We start from the raw sequence: 17,876 nt of genomic DNA, 5'->3' as shown, positions 1-17,876 counted from the left end.
CCAACGCCAGAACACAACTGTGGTGAGCAAAGCAACACAGGCGCAGCAGGCCCCTTCCCAGGTCAGGTGCCCGGGGTCACCCTTGGCTAGCTCTGAGGCTCCAGCCAGCACCAGGGCTGAGGCCAGCGCAAGACTGAATGGAAGCAGAGCGGAGATGAGGTATGATCAAGAGGCAGCGGCGTTGCACCTCACAGTCGTGAGTGTGCAAATGCAGGCACGCTCTACACTCAAGGCACGGGTGAGGGAGGCACGCCTATTGACATTACTTCATCAATGCAACACCCCAGAAAGAAACGGTGGCGTCTAAGAGAGCGGGGAATCCAAGGAAAGGTACGGGGGCAGGCAGCCGTTTCAGATCCAGGTATCCAGGTGAAACGTCGCAATGCAACATACCTCCATTCTTTAGCAGTCATTACACTGAAGGACATGTGGGCTCTGTAATGTTCCTTCTGCCTATTACTCTCAAGATAAGTTACTTAGAACATGCCAAGAAGTGCTCCATCAGAGTGCAAGATGCATGGGACTGGCTGGAAAAGGGTGTCCTAGAAAAGGCTATATTCCAACTACACACTCTATACTACCAAGTTCAGCCTAAAATCACGGCAGCTGAGTGAGGGCTCCGTTCACTGTCAATAGTGTTACAGGAAGCTGGAAGAGATGTATTTCGTCACTATTTTATCATTGTGGGGGTTTTTTCACTTTTTTAAAAAGCTCTCCTGAAACTGCAGCTTGTTACCTGTCTGGACTCAACATGACACTCTAAGGGAATCTAAATCATTCAGTTGAGAAAAACAAACCAGTCGTTACAACAACAACAACAAAAAAAGGATATGCCACAGAATCCCATTGCTAAAAAAATACAAAAATGGATAAAACTCATCTTTACCATCAGACATCAGGATAGCAGATACCTTGGGGAACACAAGCTCCATCGAAGAGTTGGAGGCTGGTCATGCTCTGCCTCCTCATCTGGGTGCTGCTTACACAGGAATGTTCCATGTATAAAACTTCATCATGCAATACATCACACTGTATACACACAACACATGAACTGTTTTTCTATGTACGTTACATGTCAATAAAATTTAGTAACTGGAGGGGAGTGAAGATAGTTCCCCCACTGCCCTAACCCAAAGGGAAAAGAGATTCCATCCAGGAACACATGACCTGGCCGGGCACAGTCATCTAGGCCCACCATGCTCCTCAACGGCCTCTTTCTGATGCCTGGAGCCGAAGCACCACCCATCAGTATCTTGCATATTAATCACCTGATTACTTTATTGTATCCCATGTTCTGAAATTACCCTAACAATCCAAAACCAGGACACTCTGGAGTGCTGCTTCACACCAACAATACCCTCTCCTCCACTCTCTAAGAGCACCTGTAATTTCCTTTACAGAAGGAGAAATGCTTGCCAAAGGACTGAGACACAATTTTTACTCCAACTTTACTATTTCTGAGTGCTGTGATCTTGGGTAAATATCTTCTCTAAGCTTCAGTTTCCTCATGTCAACCAATATAAGATGCCAAAAATTAGACAATGCCTTTATATTCCACCAAATACTGTCAATTACATTATGGCATACCATCAACTGTAAGATACACGTACTTCCAGATGTGGTAAAATGACTTAAAAAGAGAAGTCTTCGAATTGACAAAATATGGTATATGAAAATATTTAACAATGTGTACAATACATTTGGATATAATTTCTTGCATGTCTTGGAAATACACTCGGTGACTGGTCCAAAGCCAAGGTTACCTGCCAGCATCAGGACTGTGCCAGACGTCCAGGTCCCTGGTTTCCAGAAGCAGAAGCAGCACTTTAAGAAATCAAGTCACCTCTCCCAGAAGTGAAGGATGATGGGGACAATCACCTCACAAACGCCATCCCTAAACTCTGAGAACAGCATTCAGCACTCAAGGCTGTACCTATCAGCAGCCAGCAGTTGAAGCCTAAAAGCACAGCAGACACCAGGAATTCCAGCGGTGTCGATCAAAGAGTGAAGTATGAACTCATGCCTTATCTATGAGAAAAACCATACCTAAATCTACAGCTGGCACCTACCACATTCTTCACCACCGAGGCCCATCACAGAGCCGAACTGGATAAAGAGCTCGGTTTAGTTCAGCCTCTGGAAGGGGGTAAGAACTCTCCCCTGACTGTTCTTTCCTTGGAATGGTGGAGAGGCACTGCAGACAAGTGAAAACCTCCACTGCAGTGCAAAGCAGTAAACGCAACATCAAACTGTTCAAGCCTGCCTATATCCCGAGACAGGAAATCTGTCCCGAGGCAGGGTGCTGACGGTTTCACAGATGAAAAACAAGCTTATAAAAACAACCAGCAACTGCAGTGGTGGCTGGAGGACACATTCTTACACTGAAAGGGAGGCGGGTAATGAAGGAGCAACACAAGAGCAAAGGGGCGTAAAGAGCACCAGCCCCTCAGAACACAGATCCTCGCCTGGGGGATGGAAGCATCTTACGCAATCTCAAAGCTTAGGTTTAATATGATCTCAAAACTGACGTTCAAGAAACTGCAAGTTGCCTTTTAGCTTAACTTTTTATCATGGAAATGTCCAAATGCACACAAAAGGAGAGAGTGACAGGTGGCCCTCCATGCATCCACCGCCCAGCTTCAAAGGAATGTTAGGCCATTCTTGTTTCAAGATAAGTTCTTAATTTTTAATCCAAGAAAACTACCACAAAGTGCTATTGATAAACTACACACAGAAAAACCTAAGGGTAAAGAAACACTCATTCTTACCTAGCATGGCTGAGAGAGGTCTTGCACATTCCATCAAAGAGAAAGCAGCTCACTAGCACCCAATCAAAACATCAGCCCCAAAAAGACTTCACACAGGTCAGAGAGTGCAAGTCTATTTCTAGTATAATGAAATTTCAGCAGCTAATGAAAAATTAATCCAATACTTATTACGATCTCAGTAACATTACCAAAATTACATTTAACTTTATTTTACTTAAAAGTATACATTTGTAATCCAGTCCTCTACTCAAAAAGAAAAAATCAGATGAAAATTGCCACCAGTGAATGGGTGAGACAGCAAATCACAGCTTTACCCAAGGCGAGCTGATTTCTCTTATGTTTTCCTCATGTGTTTTACAGAGCTAATTTCAAGTGTGTTTAAAGTGGTTTCTTTAGTTCTCTTTAACTTGGAATCCTAATGCTCCCAATGGTAGTCCACAGAATTCTTCCAGCACAGACTCCTGCGAAGCAGGAAACAGCAACAGCCAGGCCTCTCGGGGCTGCTGTGAGGACTGCAGCACTCAGGCCACGCAACCCACCGCCCACCACGCCTGGAGCAGTCAGAGCCCTCGGGGGTCCTCTAAGAGGAGACACAGCAATGATAGCGAGCTTGAGTTCAAAAAGGTCAGAAACATAAAAATCACATTCCTCGCGTATCTTTCCATTTTTCACACATGCTTCATAAACCACTCTAATTTATTTCCTTCTACAAAACACGACTCTATCTAAATTAACTTTTATTTCTTGAGGACCACCATCAGCTTACTCAGCAATATTCCCATGTTAAGGCAGAGGAAAATTCATGGACCCTTCATGACTCTAGAATAGGGTTCTCTCTAGACTCACAAGATCACTATGTTTCTAACAAAGTAATGTACTGTCGCCGAGAAAACAGTGGTATCCCCAGCAGCCAATCAAAGTCACTGCCCGCCAGCTGCAGCGCAGAGAAGGGTGCAGGACTGCAGAGTGGCAGCCCTGGCTCTGCCCCAACACTCTCCAGGCAGCCCTGCTTTAACCCTGCTTGAGTTTCTCATTTTCAACTTCACTATTACATTCCGTGGGCTTTACTCACAGCCTGTATACTGAGCATTTTTAAACGAGTATTTTTTCACTCTCCACAACAACTGTTCGATCATCTAAGTTTCTTTCTCCGCATCCCAATCAGTCATTCTAAGGGATTCCCTCCCCTGTAACCTAAATCCTGACTTAGTAAAGCACACTAAGCCATGCTTTCATGAAGAGAAGAAAAGCCAGATTCTTTAGTTTTAACCATCTCTTCTTTACAGAGCTCAGTACTTTTCCATACATATTTCTTATTCTCATATTTCTGTACATGTGCATAGCTGATAATGCCATGCAAGTGACAAGGGGTGTGTTTTTTTAAAGCAGCATCACTCCAGATATCGAGTCATGAGTCTTGCAATACAACCTAAAAACAAATGAGTTTCTCAAAAGCAATCATTAAGCATAATATCTGGATCATCTGGTAATGAGCAAATGCCAAACCAGATTACAGGCGCAACGGAGGCAAAGTCCAGCTACCTTCACCCTGTTTAACACCATTAATGGAGGCATACGTATCTTCCCAGATATATCCATACACACTCATATCCTTCCCAAACATATCTAAGTAACAAAATCTCTCAAACTTACCAAACTCCGATACTGGCCCTGGAACAGTTTTGAAGTCCGAGTGTGCAAAGACTGTGATCCAAGGGAGTCAAAAGACTTTATGCGGTGAGACGAGGGCCGGGCACACACGGAGTCACTCCCCAGCCCGATGTCTGCAAAGGGCATGCACACAGAAAAAGAGAGCTGAGAGCGCCTGATACCATGCACCCACACTACACACTAGACTTTAAAACTAGGGCAGCACAGAGGGACACACCAAAAGACCACAACAAAGCAGCCCATTTATGCAGAAAACAAAGAACAAATTATTTGCTACATAAATGACTTGCATTCATTCCCCAACTACCTTTCCAGAAATTATCTGGAGATAACTATTAATCAGTTCTTCTCTAGTATAATTTTTTCAAAAGTTTGTGAAATGTATTATAACTTTTTAAGATTTTCCCTTCACCTGGAAAAAAAAGCCTCTCAAATTTGATTATGGAGCAGAGAACAACCAAGTACTGATTCTCCAACGCATCACCACCACGTGCCCACTTTTCCAGGATGATGTGTCATGCAATAAGCAACAGAAAGAAAAGACTCTTATTTAAAAGAGAAAATTCCGGTGTATTTTTCAGCCAGAGAGAACCCTGTGAGGATTATTTCCCCAACACTAAGGCAGCACAGGCTCTACTCACCTCATGAAGTTGCTGACAGAATCAAAGTAAACAGATAGTAAGAGGCTTAGTTCTATTCTCCGGATCCCCCTTCATAAGACACTCCACATAGGCCAACCAACAAACAAATAATAGCAATTTATTCTTAAAAGTGACTCAATTAAAAAAAAGAGAGAACGAAGCTGTGAAAAAGTTTGCTGGGAAAATCGCTGTTCTGAGAGGCACGTGCCCGGCCATGTCCTAAACTCCAGGGAGCCTTCCACGAAAGCAACCCTAAGTCTCCAGGTCCCAGCTTCCTCGCAGGTGTTAGGATTGGCTTGCACAGTATCTGATAAAATTCTGAATTAAATGGTCAACATCTAAAAGTCTGAAGGTATCACCAAAAACCCAGATTCCCCACTGCTCTTGACACATTTAGGATGTGGCCACACCAGGTCTATATCCCATCAGGTAAAGCTGGCTCAGCGTTGGGCAGGGGCTGTCCTGAGAGGACCCAGCACCCATGCCCTTCCATCCAGCTCCTCCCTTCACGCCACCTGCCTGACCCCACAGACGTGGGCTTGCTACCCCAATGGTCTTAAAATTCTTCTCAGGTCACCCGCACACCCTACACTTCCCAGGACCTGCTGAGGGCAGGTTACGAGTAATCTCTATAGAGCACATTCTACTTGAGAACACAGGGGTCTCAGGCAACCCGCAGCACAAAACCAGCTAAAAGGGCATTTCCAGCAAATTCTACAGGGCTCCCTGCCATGGTCTGCAGTGCTCTGCTGGCCCCAGCCTCCCAGGAAATTCTCATAGGAGGGCATCCTGAAGACATTCTGTACTTCCCCATCACCAAGCTTTCTTCTATCCAATTAAAAGGCCAGTTACAGTCAACTAAATGCCTTGAGAACACATATGATTTTAAGAGACAGAAGCAGAAAGACAATGACAATCCTCCCAAGAATGTCCACAGTACTATGGCTGCTGCAGTTGTCTTACTGTTTGCCAATCAAGCAAAGCTGACATCTAGAAAGAAACGAGGCTGGGCGCAGTGGCTCATGCCTGTAATCCTAACACTTTGGAAGGCCAAGGCGGGTGGATCACCTGAGGCTGGGAGTTCCAGACCAGCCTGACCAACATGGAGAAACCGCGTCTCTACTAAAAATACAAAATTAGCCGGGTGTGGTGGTGCGTGTCTGTAATCCCAGCTACTCGGGAGGCCGAGGCAGGAGAATCGCTTGAATCCAGGAGGCGGAGGTTGCGGTGAGCCAAGATCATGCCATTGCACTCCAGCCTGGGCAACAAGAACGAAACTCTGTCTCAAAAAGAAAAGGGTACGGGCATTGCCTTCCCACTGACTTCAAAAACAAAGGGCAAACAGAAAAGCAAAACATTTCTTCCATTTAGGAGGGGTCATTCCTACAGTTTAAAAGCTTAAAAGTACCACGTTTATGTGGTAACTTCCAAATGTGTCTTTGTAAAGAACAAAGCTATCTATTTTACATCTAACACATAGCCAATGATACCAAGAACATATACAAAATACATTTCCATAAGGTAGAGGTAAAAACCAATAGCCCGAGAGCTATTGGATTCTGACTTCTCTTATTTACTTGTAAATCCTACCATCTCAAACCTAGACGGTTGACAATCCCAAGACTGTGTACAAATTAAAGCCATCTTCTAAAGCCACTTCTTCCTAATTAGCACCCCACTTACAACAAAGGCAGAGAAAACATCTACAGTGAAATTCAAAGTTACTATCTTCTGCTCCTGTGAGCAACCTCTAGAAAAGTATTCAATGGGAGCAGAGTCAAATTAAGGATTACTTGTAGATTTTACGTATCTGTGCTATTGCCCCATCTGCCACAGAGATCTACGTTAATTATAAGGCGCATCATTTAGGCCAGGCACGGTGGCACAAGCCTGTAATCTCAGCACTTTGGGAGGCCAAGGCAGGCAGATAGCTTGAGCTCAGGAGTTTAAGACAAGCCTGGGCAACACAGCGAAACCCCATCTCTACAAATATGTAAAAATTAGCCAGGCACAGAGGCACACACCTGCAGACCCAGCTGCTGAGGAGGCCGAGGTGGGAGGACTGCCTGAGCCCAGGAGGCTGAGGCTTCAGTGAGCTGAGATCACGCCACTGTGTTCCAGCCTGGACGACAGAGCAAGACCCTGTCTCCATAAAAAATAATTCAAAACTCTGAGGCATGGATGAATATGAGTTTGCAGACAGATCCCCCATGTGGTCAGGACACATGAATATGCCACTTCTGTACATCATCTGTTGCAGTATTTCTTGTATTAAATTCCGGTGATCCACTCTAAATGTATGTCCTTTTCAATGTCATCCATAACTTTAGATAAGTGATTTTCTTTTTTTTCTTTTTCTCTTTTTTTTTTTTTTTTTTGAGACGGAGTCTCGTTCTGTCGCCCAGGCTGGAGTGCAGTGGCGCAATCTCGGCTCACTGCAAGCTCCGCCTCCCGGGTTCACGCCATTCTCCTGCCTCAGCCTCCCGAGTAGCTGGGACTACGGGTGCCTGCCACCACGCCTGGCTAATTTTTTTGTATTTTTAATTGAGACGGGGTTTCACCATGTTAGCCAGGATGGTCTCGATCTCCTGACCTCGTGATCCACCTGCCTCGGCCTCCCAAAGTGCTGGGATTACAGGCATGAGCCACTGACCCGGCTGTGATTTTCTTATTGTTTGTTCATATTAAAAGGATCATTTTTAGATTGTAGAGACAAAGAAGGCATTAAATAATGTGACAATTTTCATTAGTTACATCCATCTTCATAATCCTGCCATTTAAATTTTTGTTTCCTAGATGCTTTCATCTGAACAGTCCTTTAAAACCTCAGAAGTCAAGCTGTGAACACGCAGCCACAGCCACACCTCTGCCTGGGGTCTGCCCCTGCTCCCAGGGATGGGGGCCAGTGCCTCTCGCCGGGGCATCAGCAGCAGCAGCAGCTTCCAGACAGCAGTCAGAGCACACATGCGCTGGGAGGCAGCACCAAGGACAGTCCCTGCACCACCGATGAAGCCTCCCAGAGCCAGGAACTACAGCCCCAAAGCATGCATAACCCCAGTCTCTCCTCAATGTGCAGTGAGGCAAGTATACCCTCTCTGAAGGGCCAGACGAAACTGAGAAGTGACCCTGATAAAATAAACTCAAGAGGTTTCTGTTTGAAAAGGACATGTCACTTTCCCCCACAAATCTGATATTTAACATCCGTGAAGGTAAATAGGAAAAAAAAATTACTCTAATAAAACAAAAAAGCAACTAAAAAGTTCCTTCCTTTTGAGCCACACAGAGATCCAAGAAAGAGCTCCTCAGGGCTCATGGAGCATTTCCTCCGGGGACCTCGGCATCATGGACAACATGCACCTTCCCTCAGAGGACCCTGTCTGAACAACTCCTGTCTTCGCTGTGGCCCATGAGAGGGGCACACCATGTCCCCAAAACCTCCTCTCCACTTCAGTACTAACGGGGGCTAGGACCACACACACCAGGTACCTGGGTGCCACAGCCCTCAGGAGCCCTGGACAGGTAGTGTGGACTTCACAGGCCAATCCACAAGCCACTCCCTTATCATGGTCACAGATCGAAACTTATGTTCACTAGATACAAATTTTAACCAGCATACACTCAATAAAAACTCAGAGAAAGGTGCTTCTAGCTCCAAGACAGCCCATGAGCCTTCCCATGAGAACTAGACACTTTTCTCCTGCTATACCTTCAGGTGAGAAATCTCTCCACCCACAGAAAGGAAAACACCTGATATATACCAGAACATTTAAAGAAGATTCTGTTCTAACAAGGCAAATAAAATATCACAGCAAAAGGAACGATCAAAATGTAATGCAACAAAAGCTTATTTTTTAAATTCAGTAGCGCTCCCCTGGCTTTGGTAAAACAAGAAAACCAAAGGTGTCAGCCCGTATGTCTTCCCACCCCTCGAGTTCAATAAAAAAGAGTCTTACCTGCTGTTACTTTATTTAGAGTCACTAAGGAACTGAGGACCTTGTTAAAATTCTGCCCCTGATACAAATCATTTGCATCAAACGTCTGAAAGGAAAAATTAAACAAGCAAAATTAGTAGAGTCTTATGTTGGGTGCAGGATGAACTAAGTTCTCCCAGCAACGTGACGATGCTCAGCCTGAAATCCTAAGGAGACCGCACAACCTGCGACAGGGAGACCAGCACGCTCAGTCTCTCAGTCCTGAGGTAAGAATCCAATCAAAATTCTCTTACTTAGGTGCAGGGTCCCCCCTCGGCATTACGCCAATTCCCTACCCAACACCCGCCCCTGCCCCTCTGGAGTGTGAGCTCATTCACAGGGGTGAGGGTGGGGGTGGGCTGCTGGCATTCAGCAAGCAAGCAGCCGTGCTTGCGCAATCCTCCTCTCCTTAGATTAACACAGAGGCCCCAGGCAAGGCGTGCTACAGATGTTCTTTCCTAGCCACAGAAAATAAGGGAAAATGACAGTCGATTCCAAAGCTAACAGCAGCAAAAGAAAATGTGGACATCAGAGAGCAGAGTGGATGTGAGGGTAAAAGGAGGAAAGGAGAAGCAGATCCCAGAAAGGAAAGGGGTAGGGACAAGAGACCACCACCCTTAGAGCTCTGAGGCCAGAACCAGGCAAGCCCACAACTGCATCCTCTCCAATCCAGGGCTATCTAGAGCCCTGGGACCATGATGGAGCTGGTCACATTGCCACTGGCAGGCACTTCCCACCACCCATCCTGGAGCTTGGAAAGGTAAAGCACATTGGTTTGCCTGGGTATGTGGCAACTACAATCCAGAACGCATGTGCACACACACAGCCATGTCAAAACAAACAGAGCTCTCATCTCAGATACTGCCCAAAGACTACATATGGCTTCTGATCACCAAATAACCTCAAGCAAAGATAAACAGTGAAATCATCCACAACTATGTTCCAGAAAAATTAAGAAAAAATTTCTTTCAGAGGTGCAAATAACAGAAAGATATATTTAAAAAGCAAAACGTGTATCCTGTTGCCACATGTTCTAACTGAGATTACCGGAAATGAGCATCAGTGGACAAGGGCCCCACTTTCTCTCCAGGGCTGTCCTCTCCTCCTGTCAGTCCTGCCCTCTCCCCATACCTCTAGCAGACCCTGCCAGAAGCCCCACTTCTTCCTCTTCCTGCCTTCGGTCCCCTCCCTTTCCTGGCTAATCCTTATTCATCTTGCTTCCTGACACAGCCCTGCCTTGACAGCCTGGCTGCCCCCACCACACCCGGTCAGGTCCCCAGCCAGGCTCCCCCAGAACATGTGTCATGACAGTTTGATGGTATATGTCTACAGGCCTCCCTAGACTAAAAAAGCTGCAGTGGCAGACTGTGCATCTCCCAACACCCAGCACAGGGGCTGGTGCACAGTGAAAAGACATCCGAATGGAGACGTGCACCAGCACCCAACCAGCCACCCACCCTGCAAGCGCCACATGCTGCTGTAATGAAGCTCACGCCAAGAGAAGTTAAGAAAAGTGACGCCAAATGTGAAAAAGTCCTGCTGTATTATTCAAAATTCATCTGCAGTTAAAGGCCTTCTGTCTGTAATTTTTCAAATAAGTAAAAATAGTCATGAGATGTTTAAACATAAAAAAAGAAGAACCAGACTTTGAAAAACTACCTCAAGAGAAAAACCCACCAAATCACTAACAGAGTCAAGAAACGAGCTGAAAACCAGAGGTCACTTTCTTAAAGTTCACAAGGAAATATCAAATGGAACCACAAAACGTAAAAGGAAAGCTGTGAACACATCTAAGCATTCTATGTGCTTACCGATGCCATTTCTAACAAAAAGCACAAAACATAACTGATTTCATGAAGCTAAATCTTTCCTTTAAAAAACAGTCCTTAGATAGTCTTTAGAATCATCTTTAATACAGAATACATTTGTTGTAATATTTATTATTTAAGAAGAAATCCCAACTCAAATGAGAGCAGCATCTAGGCTGACATAACCATCTATAACAAATACGGGTTAAGCTGCATTTTTAAAAAGGAATTAAATAGGCCTCAGCTTCCTTATATGCAAAACATAAAATTTCTCTTCTTCACAACATTTTTAAATAGGAGATCTGAATGTCTTTCAGCTCTACAGATCTAATCTTAGAGCTTGGAAAATTCAAGTTATTTTTTATTTTGTCAATTTTGTATACTACAAAGTCAATTTTGTATACTACAAAAAGAAATACATACATAAATTTCTACTAACCTTCATAGTGGCAAAGCAGCAAGTCACAAAACCCAGAATAACAGGATGTGAAAAATGTGAAGTTTCCTGTTATTCCAGAACTATATATCTTCCTTACTTGGATACCCAGGAAGCATCTGATTGGCTGAAACTGCCCACCAATGGGCTTCAATATGACATCAGAGTTTAAGTGAATACACACACCACACTTCTCAACAGGAAGCTAGACAATGAGATGAGGCAAATCCTTACCCCTGAGAGGGGGAAAATGCACATTCTCAGCCAATAGAATGTTTCGATTGAAGAGCTTCTCTAGAGAAAGATAACAGACTATTTCCTAAAATAGAAATCTATTCAACAAAAAAACAGAAACAGAAAAATCTGAGTACAGAGAAATTTTGTACTATGGGAATAATAGGGAAGTCTCAAAACTTTTATAGAAATCTCTCTGCAAAAAGTAAATCAGTGTGTATATAAGAATTACCATGACATTTAGCACACTAAATTGTTCCCTAGGGTTATTAAAACAAGTGTCTTAGACGGGATTCATTCATTCCCCACCACGACTTGCTGGGTGCTTTAGAAGTATTTCCACTCTTGGCAAGGGCAAGGAGCAGCAAGAGGGAAGGAAGTACAAAACCATATTCCATTGTCTCCAGACCTCCTTTTGGAAGCCTCTGCCTCAGGAGCAGCAATTCTCAGCAGGAGCTGCATGTTAAGACCTCCTGGGGGGCTGTAAAACGGCAGGATACTCCAGCAGTGTTCTGGAGTCCAGAGACTCAAATCAAAATGCCAACCCTCTCCAAGTGACTCCAACACACAGCCAAGCGTGAGAAGCGCTCCTGGTGAGGTAAGGAAGGTCATTAGGAATCCTGCCCAGCTGAAGGTTCAACGCCAGCACAGGCACACTTCCTGCCACCTGCACCTCCCCACACAGGCACCATGCTGGGGAAGAGGGTGGCTGCACAGACACACTTCACCCCATAATATGCTTTAGGATCTATCCATTTGGAAAAGCATATTTCAAACACTCACCCTTACTTTTACATTTAAGTGAATTAAATGTGCAGTACAATGATCCGATACTCCCAAAATGAAATCATCCTACCAGCTTTCCACCAGAAAACCAACATTAAAATTCCTTAGCTTATTTTTGGTATTTTACTCTCAACAGAAACTACATAATCAAATACAATACCAAATCAGGGATAAAAGAAGCCCAGAGTATTCAAACAAGGATAGAAAAATACCTTCTTAAAAGGGGAGGGGGGAGGGGAGTTCCCATGGTCTAACACTAAACCGCACAACACAATGCGGCACGTTGTGGGAAGGACGTGGCGGTGCTGGAAGAAGGAAGAGGGCTGAGTCTACGGAGTAGAGCGTCCCTGACCACCTGCTTGCTACAGCCCTGCACTGGGCCCCTTAGACCTCAGACTTCTCATCCTCACCAGGGAAACGGGAACACGCTTGAGGACAGGAAGCGGCAACTGGAATGCCCCACACTTTCAAAAAGAAAAGGGCACACCAAATCTCGCTTATCAAAACAGACCTATAGATAACTCCATTCTGCCAAGGAAAACTCTTACTTTTAAAAATGCAAAATAACCACAAGAAAAAGCCCCCTGAACAGAGAGAAGAATCATCTACATTACTTACAGGTCAACCCTCTCATTTAGAGATAAAATGAAGCCCCAAAGTACAATGACTTTCTCAACTCTATTCTCATAGATTATGTTTGTTGGACCTCATTTCTCTTGCAATGCCTTCCAGAAATTGCTTCTTAGGAAGCTGAATTGTAGCTGGCACTGTTTAGGAAAATTATCTTGCCCTCTATGAAATACACAGGCCATATATAAAGCAATTTGGGCATAAAATAGAACGGCTAGAAGGTGTTAAATTATACAGACCATAGAAGAAAACAGTGAGACGCAGAGAAACTATCTGAGGAAGATTTCTGCAATCGTAGGTCGGAGAACCTCAGCCACAGGGACAAGGGGGACGAGGGGGATTTGGACAAACACTGGGGAGAGACCGGAAGAAGCCGACAAGCCTGGGGATCAAGTCCTAGGTCCACAAGACAATGGCATGGAGGACGACCAAGGGCATGGTTTTTTAATTGAAGGCTGAACTTCATTAATATTTACAACTGAGGGAAATCCCCCCAAGCCAAAGAAGAAAAAAATGTCTTCAGTATCTCATCCTCATTGTCTTTACCGTGTCTTCACTGAACAAGCAGCTTCTGGGCACCTATAAAAGCCAGACATTAAGTCTGTCCACAATTCTGGGCCATGGAAAACAAGACTGTTCTGGATCAAGAGACTCTAGATGCCATGAGGAGCCCTGCACTGGACCGTTTTGAATAAACCATCTACAAAGTGTACTTGAGAACACCTGGGGAAATGTAAATACAGACTACGTATCAGATGGTGTTGAGACATCATTACTAACCTTGCCATGTATGACAGACATTACAGTTTTGGCTATGTCGGAACATGGCGTTAATTTTGGAAAGGTCATTTTGAAGGATTTAGCTGGCACCTGCAGGGTGGACAAGTCTCCACACAGCTGTGGGTGTCCCGTTCCTCACCTGGGAAGGGAGAGAAGCTGAATCAGCTAACCTCTAAAGTCACTTCCAGTTGTAAAACTCAAGGATTTCTCTGACAGTGTATTGTCAAAAAAAAAAAAAAGACACGATTTCGAGCAAGGAAGCACCAGGGTCAAGGGAGCTGGCTGAACAGAAAACGAGAGAAGGGTGAAGGTGAGTGGTGAGGAATTCAGCAGCTGGCTACAGGACAACAAGAGAAAAAAAAATGAGTTAAGGCAAATGGGCATTCATTCCTTTGTACCGCAACTGCATCTCCCACACTTGGTTCCAGAGAAAGGAGGCTCGGCTTGGAGATGACCGAGAGGAAAATGAAGGACGCAGCAGGGAGGGCACTGGGCTCTCCCCAGAGAGGCCGCAGCCCAAGGCTGGTCAGGACCCCTCCCATCTAGGGGCCAAGAGAGGTGATGTACACAGACACAGAAAGATGGTAGGGAAAAGTCGCCCTGGGTGTTGCGGAAGAGGAGGAGGAGTCATCAAGTAGTCCACGGTGGCAGAAAGCAAGCACCCGTAACATGAGTCAGAAAGCGCTTCACAGAGAGGGTGACAAACTGTATGTGCTCCCAATGGAGGTACAGACTTTGGAGCAGAACAAAGGAAGAAGGGTGAGCTCATGCAAATGTGGACCTAAGGCCACCATCCGTAACAGGCATATCAGGAGGTCACTCTCTAGTGTCCCTTCCCCACTGCTGTCCAGTCTCTAGGCCCAGGCTGATTATTCCTGGGCACCCAGCACTCCAACTCCTAACCCCACAGAAGAAACTGAAGCCAAAGGTGCTGGAACCAGTCATGGAAGGCTCTACAATCTGGCCCAGACTCAACTTCCAGCCTTAATTTTTGCCATGCCTCCAAAGGAAGTCTATTTTAGCATATTCCTCATTTTATGGTTGCACCAAAGCAGCCACATTTATTATTAAGTTTAGTTCCTGAACTAACACCTGACAAAAGGAGGACTCATTTGGACGTGAGGAAGATGGGCTCGGCTGGTCACCAGCAACCATCTGGCACGATAAGGCCCTTAGGGTAACCTTACATGTATGCACAGGTAACATCAGGGAGCTTATAGTCACCTGTGCTCCCAAATATGAAAACCTCTGACCAGAGGATGACTATTAGCAGAAATATCCACAGTGGTTTCCAGGACAGCTTCAATCAAAAAGAGTATTATTGTAAAATAAAAAGGCTTCAGCAGACAAAAGTTCTAAGAGCTGATGTTGACCCAAACTTAAATTTTCACATTCAGTACACTATGTTCCAACTTCCTCTGCCTCTCTAACCCAGGCTCACTGCAGCAGACAGTATGGCTGCTTTCATTCACTCCCCCTGCCCTTCGAGGAGGAGTCTACATCCAGCCCAGTGATGCCCATCAGCTTCCTACAGGCAGGGGCAGGCCTGGCCACATGACTTTCTCTGGCCAATGAGATATTGAGAGGTGACGCTGGCTGGGCTTCTGGGTCGGGTGGGGACTTGGAGAACTTTTCTGTCTAGCTAAAGGATTGTAAACACACCAATCAGCACTCTGTGTCTAGCTAAAGGTTTGTAAACGCACCAATCAGCACTCTAAAAAACGAACCAATCAGCGCTCTGTGTCTAGCTAAAGGTTTGTAAATGCACCAATCAGCACTCTGTAAAAATGCACCAATCAGAGCTCTGTGTCTGGCTAAAGGTTTGTAAACGCACCAATCAGCACTCTGTAAAATGGACAAATCAGCAGGACATGGGCAATGCCAAATAAGGGAATAAAAGCTGGCCACCCGAGCCAGCAGCAGCAACCAGCTCAGGTCCCCTTCCACACTGTGGAAGCTTTGTTCTTTCGCTCTTCACAATAAATCTTGCTGCTGCTCACTCTTTGGTTCCGCACTACCTTTATGAGCTGTAACACTCACCACGAGGGTCTGCAGCTTCATTCCTGAAGTCAGCAAGACCACGAACCCACCAGGAGGAATAAACAACTCCGGACACGCCACCTTTAAGAGCTGTAACACCCACTGCAAAGGTCTGCAGCTTCACTCCTGAAGTCAGCGAGACCACAAACCCACCGGAAGGAAGAAACTCTGGACACATCTGAAGGAACAAACTCCAAACACACCATCTTTAAGAACTGTAACACTCACCGCGAGGGTCCGCAGCTTCATCCTTGAAGTCAGCGAGACCAAGAACCCACCAGAAGGACCTAATTCCGGACACATTTTGGCGACCCAGATGGGACAATCACCAAGCAGTGAGTATCATCAGAACCCTTTTGCTTGCTATTTTGTCCTGTGTTTCCTTAGAATTCGGGGGCTAAATACCAGGCACCTGTCGGCCAGTTAAAAGTGACTAGCGCGGCCGCCAGACTAAAGACACGGGTGTCAGGCTTTCTGGGAAAGGGCTAACAACCCCTGACTCTTCAGAGTTGGGAGTGGTGGTTTGCCTGGAACCAGCTTCCACTTTTCCTGTACTTCCAGGCTGAGCCGAGGGTCAACAGAGAGGAAAGCCATTCAACTCCGGGGTCCCAACAACAAGCTAGTTGACCCCATGGCCATGAGCGGAACTCTCAAAGTCATGTCGCCCAAGCAAGACTCACCCATCTATCCTATCTCTCCTGAGCCTTGCCTCCTAGGTCCTAATGCATGTCAGACAAACTTCCTCTCACCTCTCTTCTCTGATGCTAGTCCTGCTTCTAAAAACCACTCCCTGTCTCTAGTGCTTTTCTAGTTTCAGGACTCTGTTCCCTTCTTTAAGCACCCGGGCTCACCAATCAGAAAGACAAAATTTTGCCCAAAGCCCTGTCGCAGGGGTACTATATGGAATTTTAGCACCCCTCCTCAGAAAAGCAGGCCTAACAAAAGCTATTCCTGAAGCTAGGATATGGGGAGTCTCAGAAATTGTATCCTTCCTATTCATATAAGTGAGGACAAAAGGCATCACTCTTCCAACCCTGGAGATCCCTTCTCTCCCTCAGGGTATGGCCCTCCACTTCATTTTGGGGGCATAACATCTTTATAGGACACGAGTAAAGTCCCAATACTAACAGGAGAACACTTGGGACTCTAACAGGTTTTCAAGACTGCGTCAGTAAGGGCCACTAAATCCGATTTTTCTCGGTCCTCTTTGTGGTCTAGGAGGACAGGCAAGGGTGCAGGTTTTCGAGAATGCGTTGGTAAGGGCCACTAAATCCAACCTTCCTCGGCCCTCCTTGTGGTCTAGGAGGGAAACTAGTGTTTCTGCTGCTGCATTGGTGAGCGCAACTATTCCGATCAGCAGGGTCCAGGAACCGTTACGGGTTCTTGGGCAGGGGGAGAACAACAAACCAAAACTGTGGGCGGTTTTGTCTTTCAGATGGGAAACACTCAGGCATCAACAGGCTCACCCTTGAAATGCATCCTAAGCCACTGGGACCAATTTGACCGGCAAACCCTGAAAAAGAGGCAGCTCATTTTTTTCTGCACTACGGCTTGGCCCCAATATTCTCTCTCTCTGATGGGGAAAAATGGCCACCTGAGGGAAGTATAAATTACAATACTATCCTACAGCTTAACCTTTTCTGTAAGAGGGAAGGCAAATGGATTGAAATACCTTATGTCCAAGCTTTCTTTTCATTGAAAGAGAATCCGCAAAGCTTACAATTTACGTCCCACAGGAGGACCTCTCAGCTTACCTCCATATCCTAGCCTCCCTATAGCTCCCCTTCCTAGTAATGATAAGCCTCCTCTAATCTCCCCTGCCCAGAAGGAAACAAGCAAAGAAATCTCCAAGGGACCACAAAAACCCCCGGGCTAGCGGTTATGTCCCCTTCAAGCTGTAAGGGGAGGGGAATTAGGCCCAAGCTGGGTACATGTCCCCTCCTCCCTCTCTGATTTAAAGCAGATCCAGGCAGAGCTGGGGAAGTTTTCAGATGATCCTGATAGGTATATAGATGTCCTACAGGGTCTAGGGCAAACCTTTGATCTCACTTGGAGAGATGTCATGCTATTGTTAGATCAAACCCTGGCCTTTAATGAAAAGAATGTGGCTT

General features: G+C 45.5%; 1 protein-coding gene across 32 annotated transcripts in view; it reads right to left on the bottom strand.

The window, feature by feature from the left end:
* The window catches only part of ARHGEF7 (Rho guanine nucleotide exchange factor 7), a 191,828-nt gene that overhangs the window by 90,077 nt on the left and 83,875 nt on the right, over positions 1 to 17,876 (bottom strand). For 16 of the 32 annotated variants that reach the window (XM_054447144.2, XM_054447141.2, XM_063651153.1 and 13 more), the window contains 2 exons: positions 9,034 to 9,118; positions 4,422 to 4,552 (listed from right to left, as the gene is read on the bottom strand). The exons of 7 other annotated variants lie outside the window; for them this stretch is intronic. In XM_054447144.2, the coding sequence (XP_054303119.2) occupies positions 4,422 to 4,552; positions 9,034 to 9,118 (216 nt within the window). Of the gene's footprint in view, positions 1 to 4,421; positions 4,553 to 9,033; positions 9,119 to 11,298; positions 11,358 to 17,876 lie in introns of those variants that run through there. 9 more of the 32 variants (XM_063651172.1, XM_063651167.1, XM_063651166.1 and 6 more) reach the window with 4 other exon arrangements.

The sequence above is a fragment of the Pongo pygmaeus genome, chromosome 14, assembly GCF_028885625.2.
Source record: "Pongo pygmaeus isolate AG05252 chromosome 14, NHGRI_mPonPyg2-v2.0_pri, whole genome shotgun sequence".
Taxonomy (NCBI): domain Eukaryota; kingdom Metazoa; phylum Chordata; class Mammalia; order Primates; family Hominidae; genus Pongo; species Pongo pygmaeus.
This window is presented reverse-complemented; position numbering and strand designations above follow the sequence as displayed.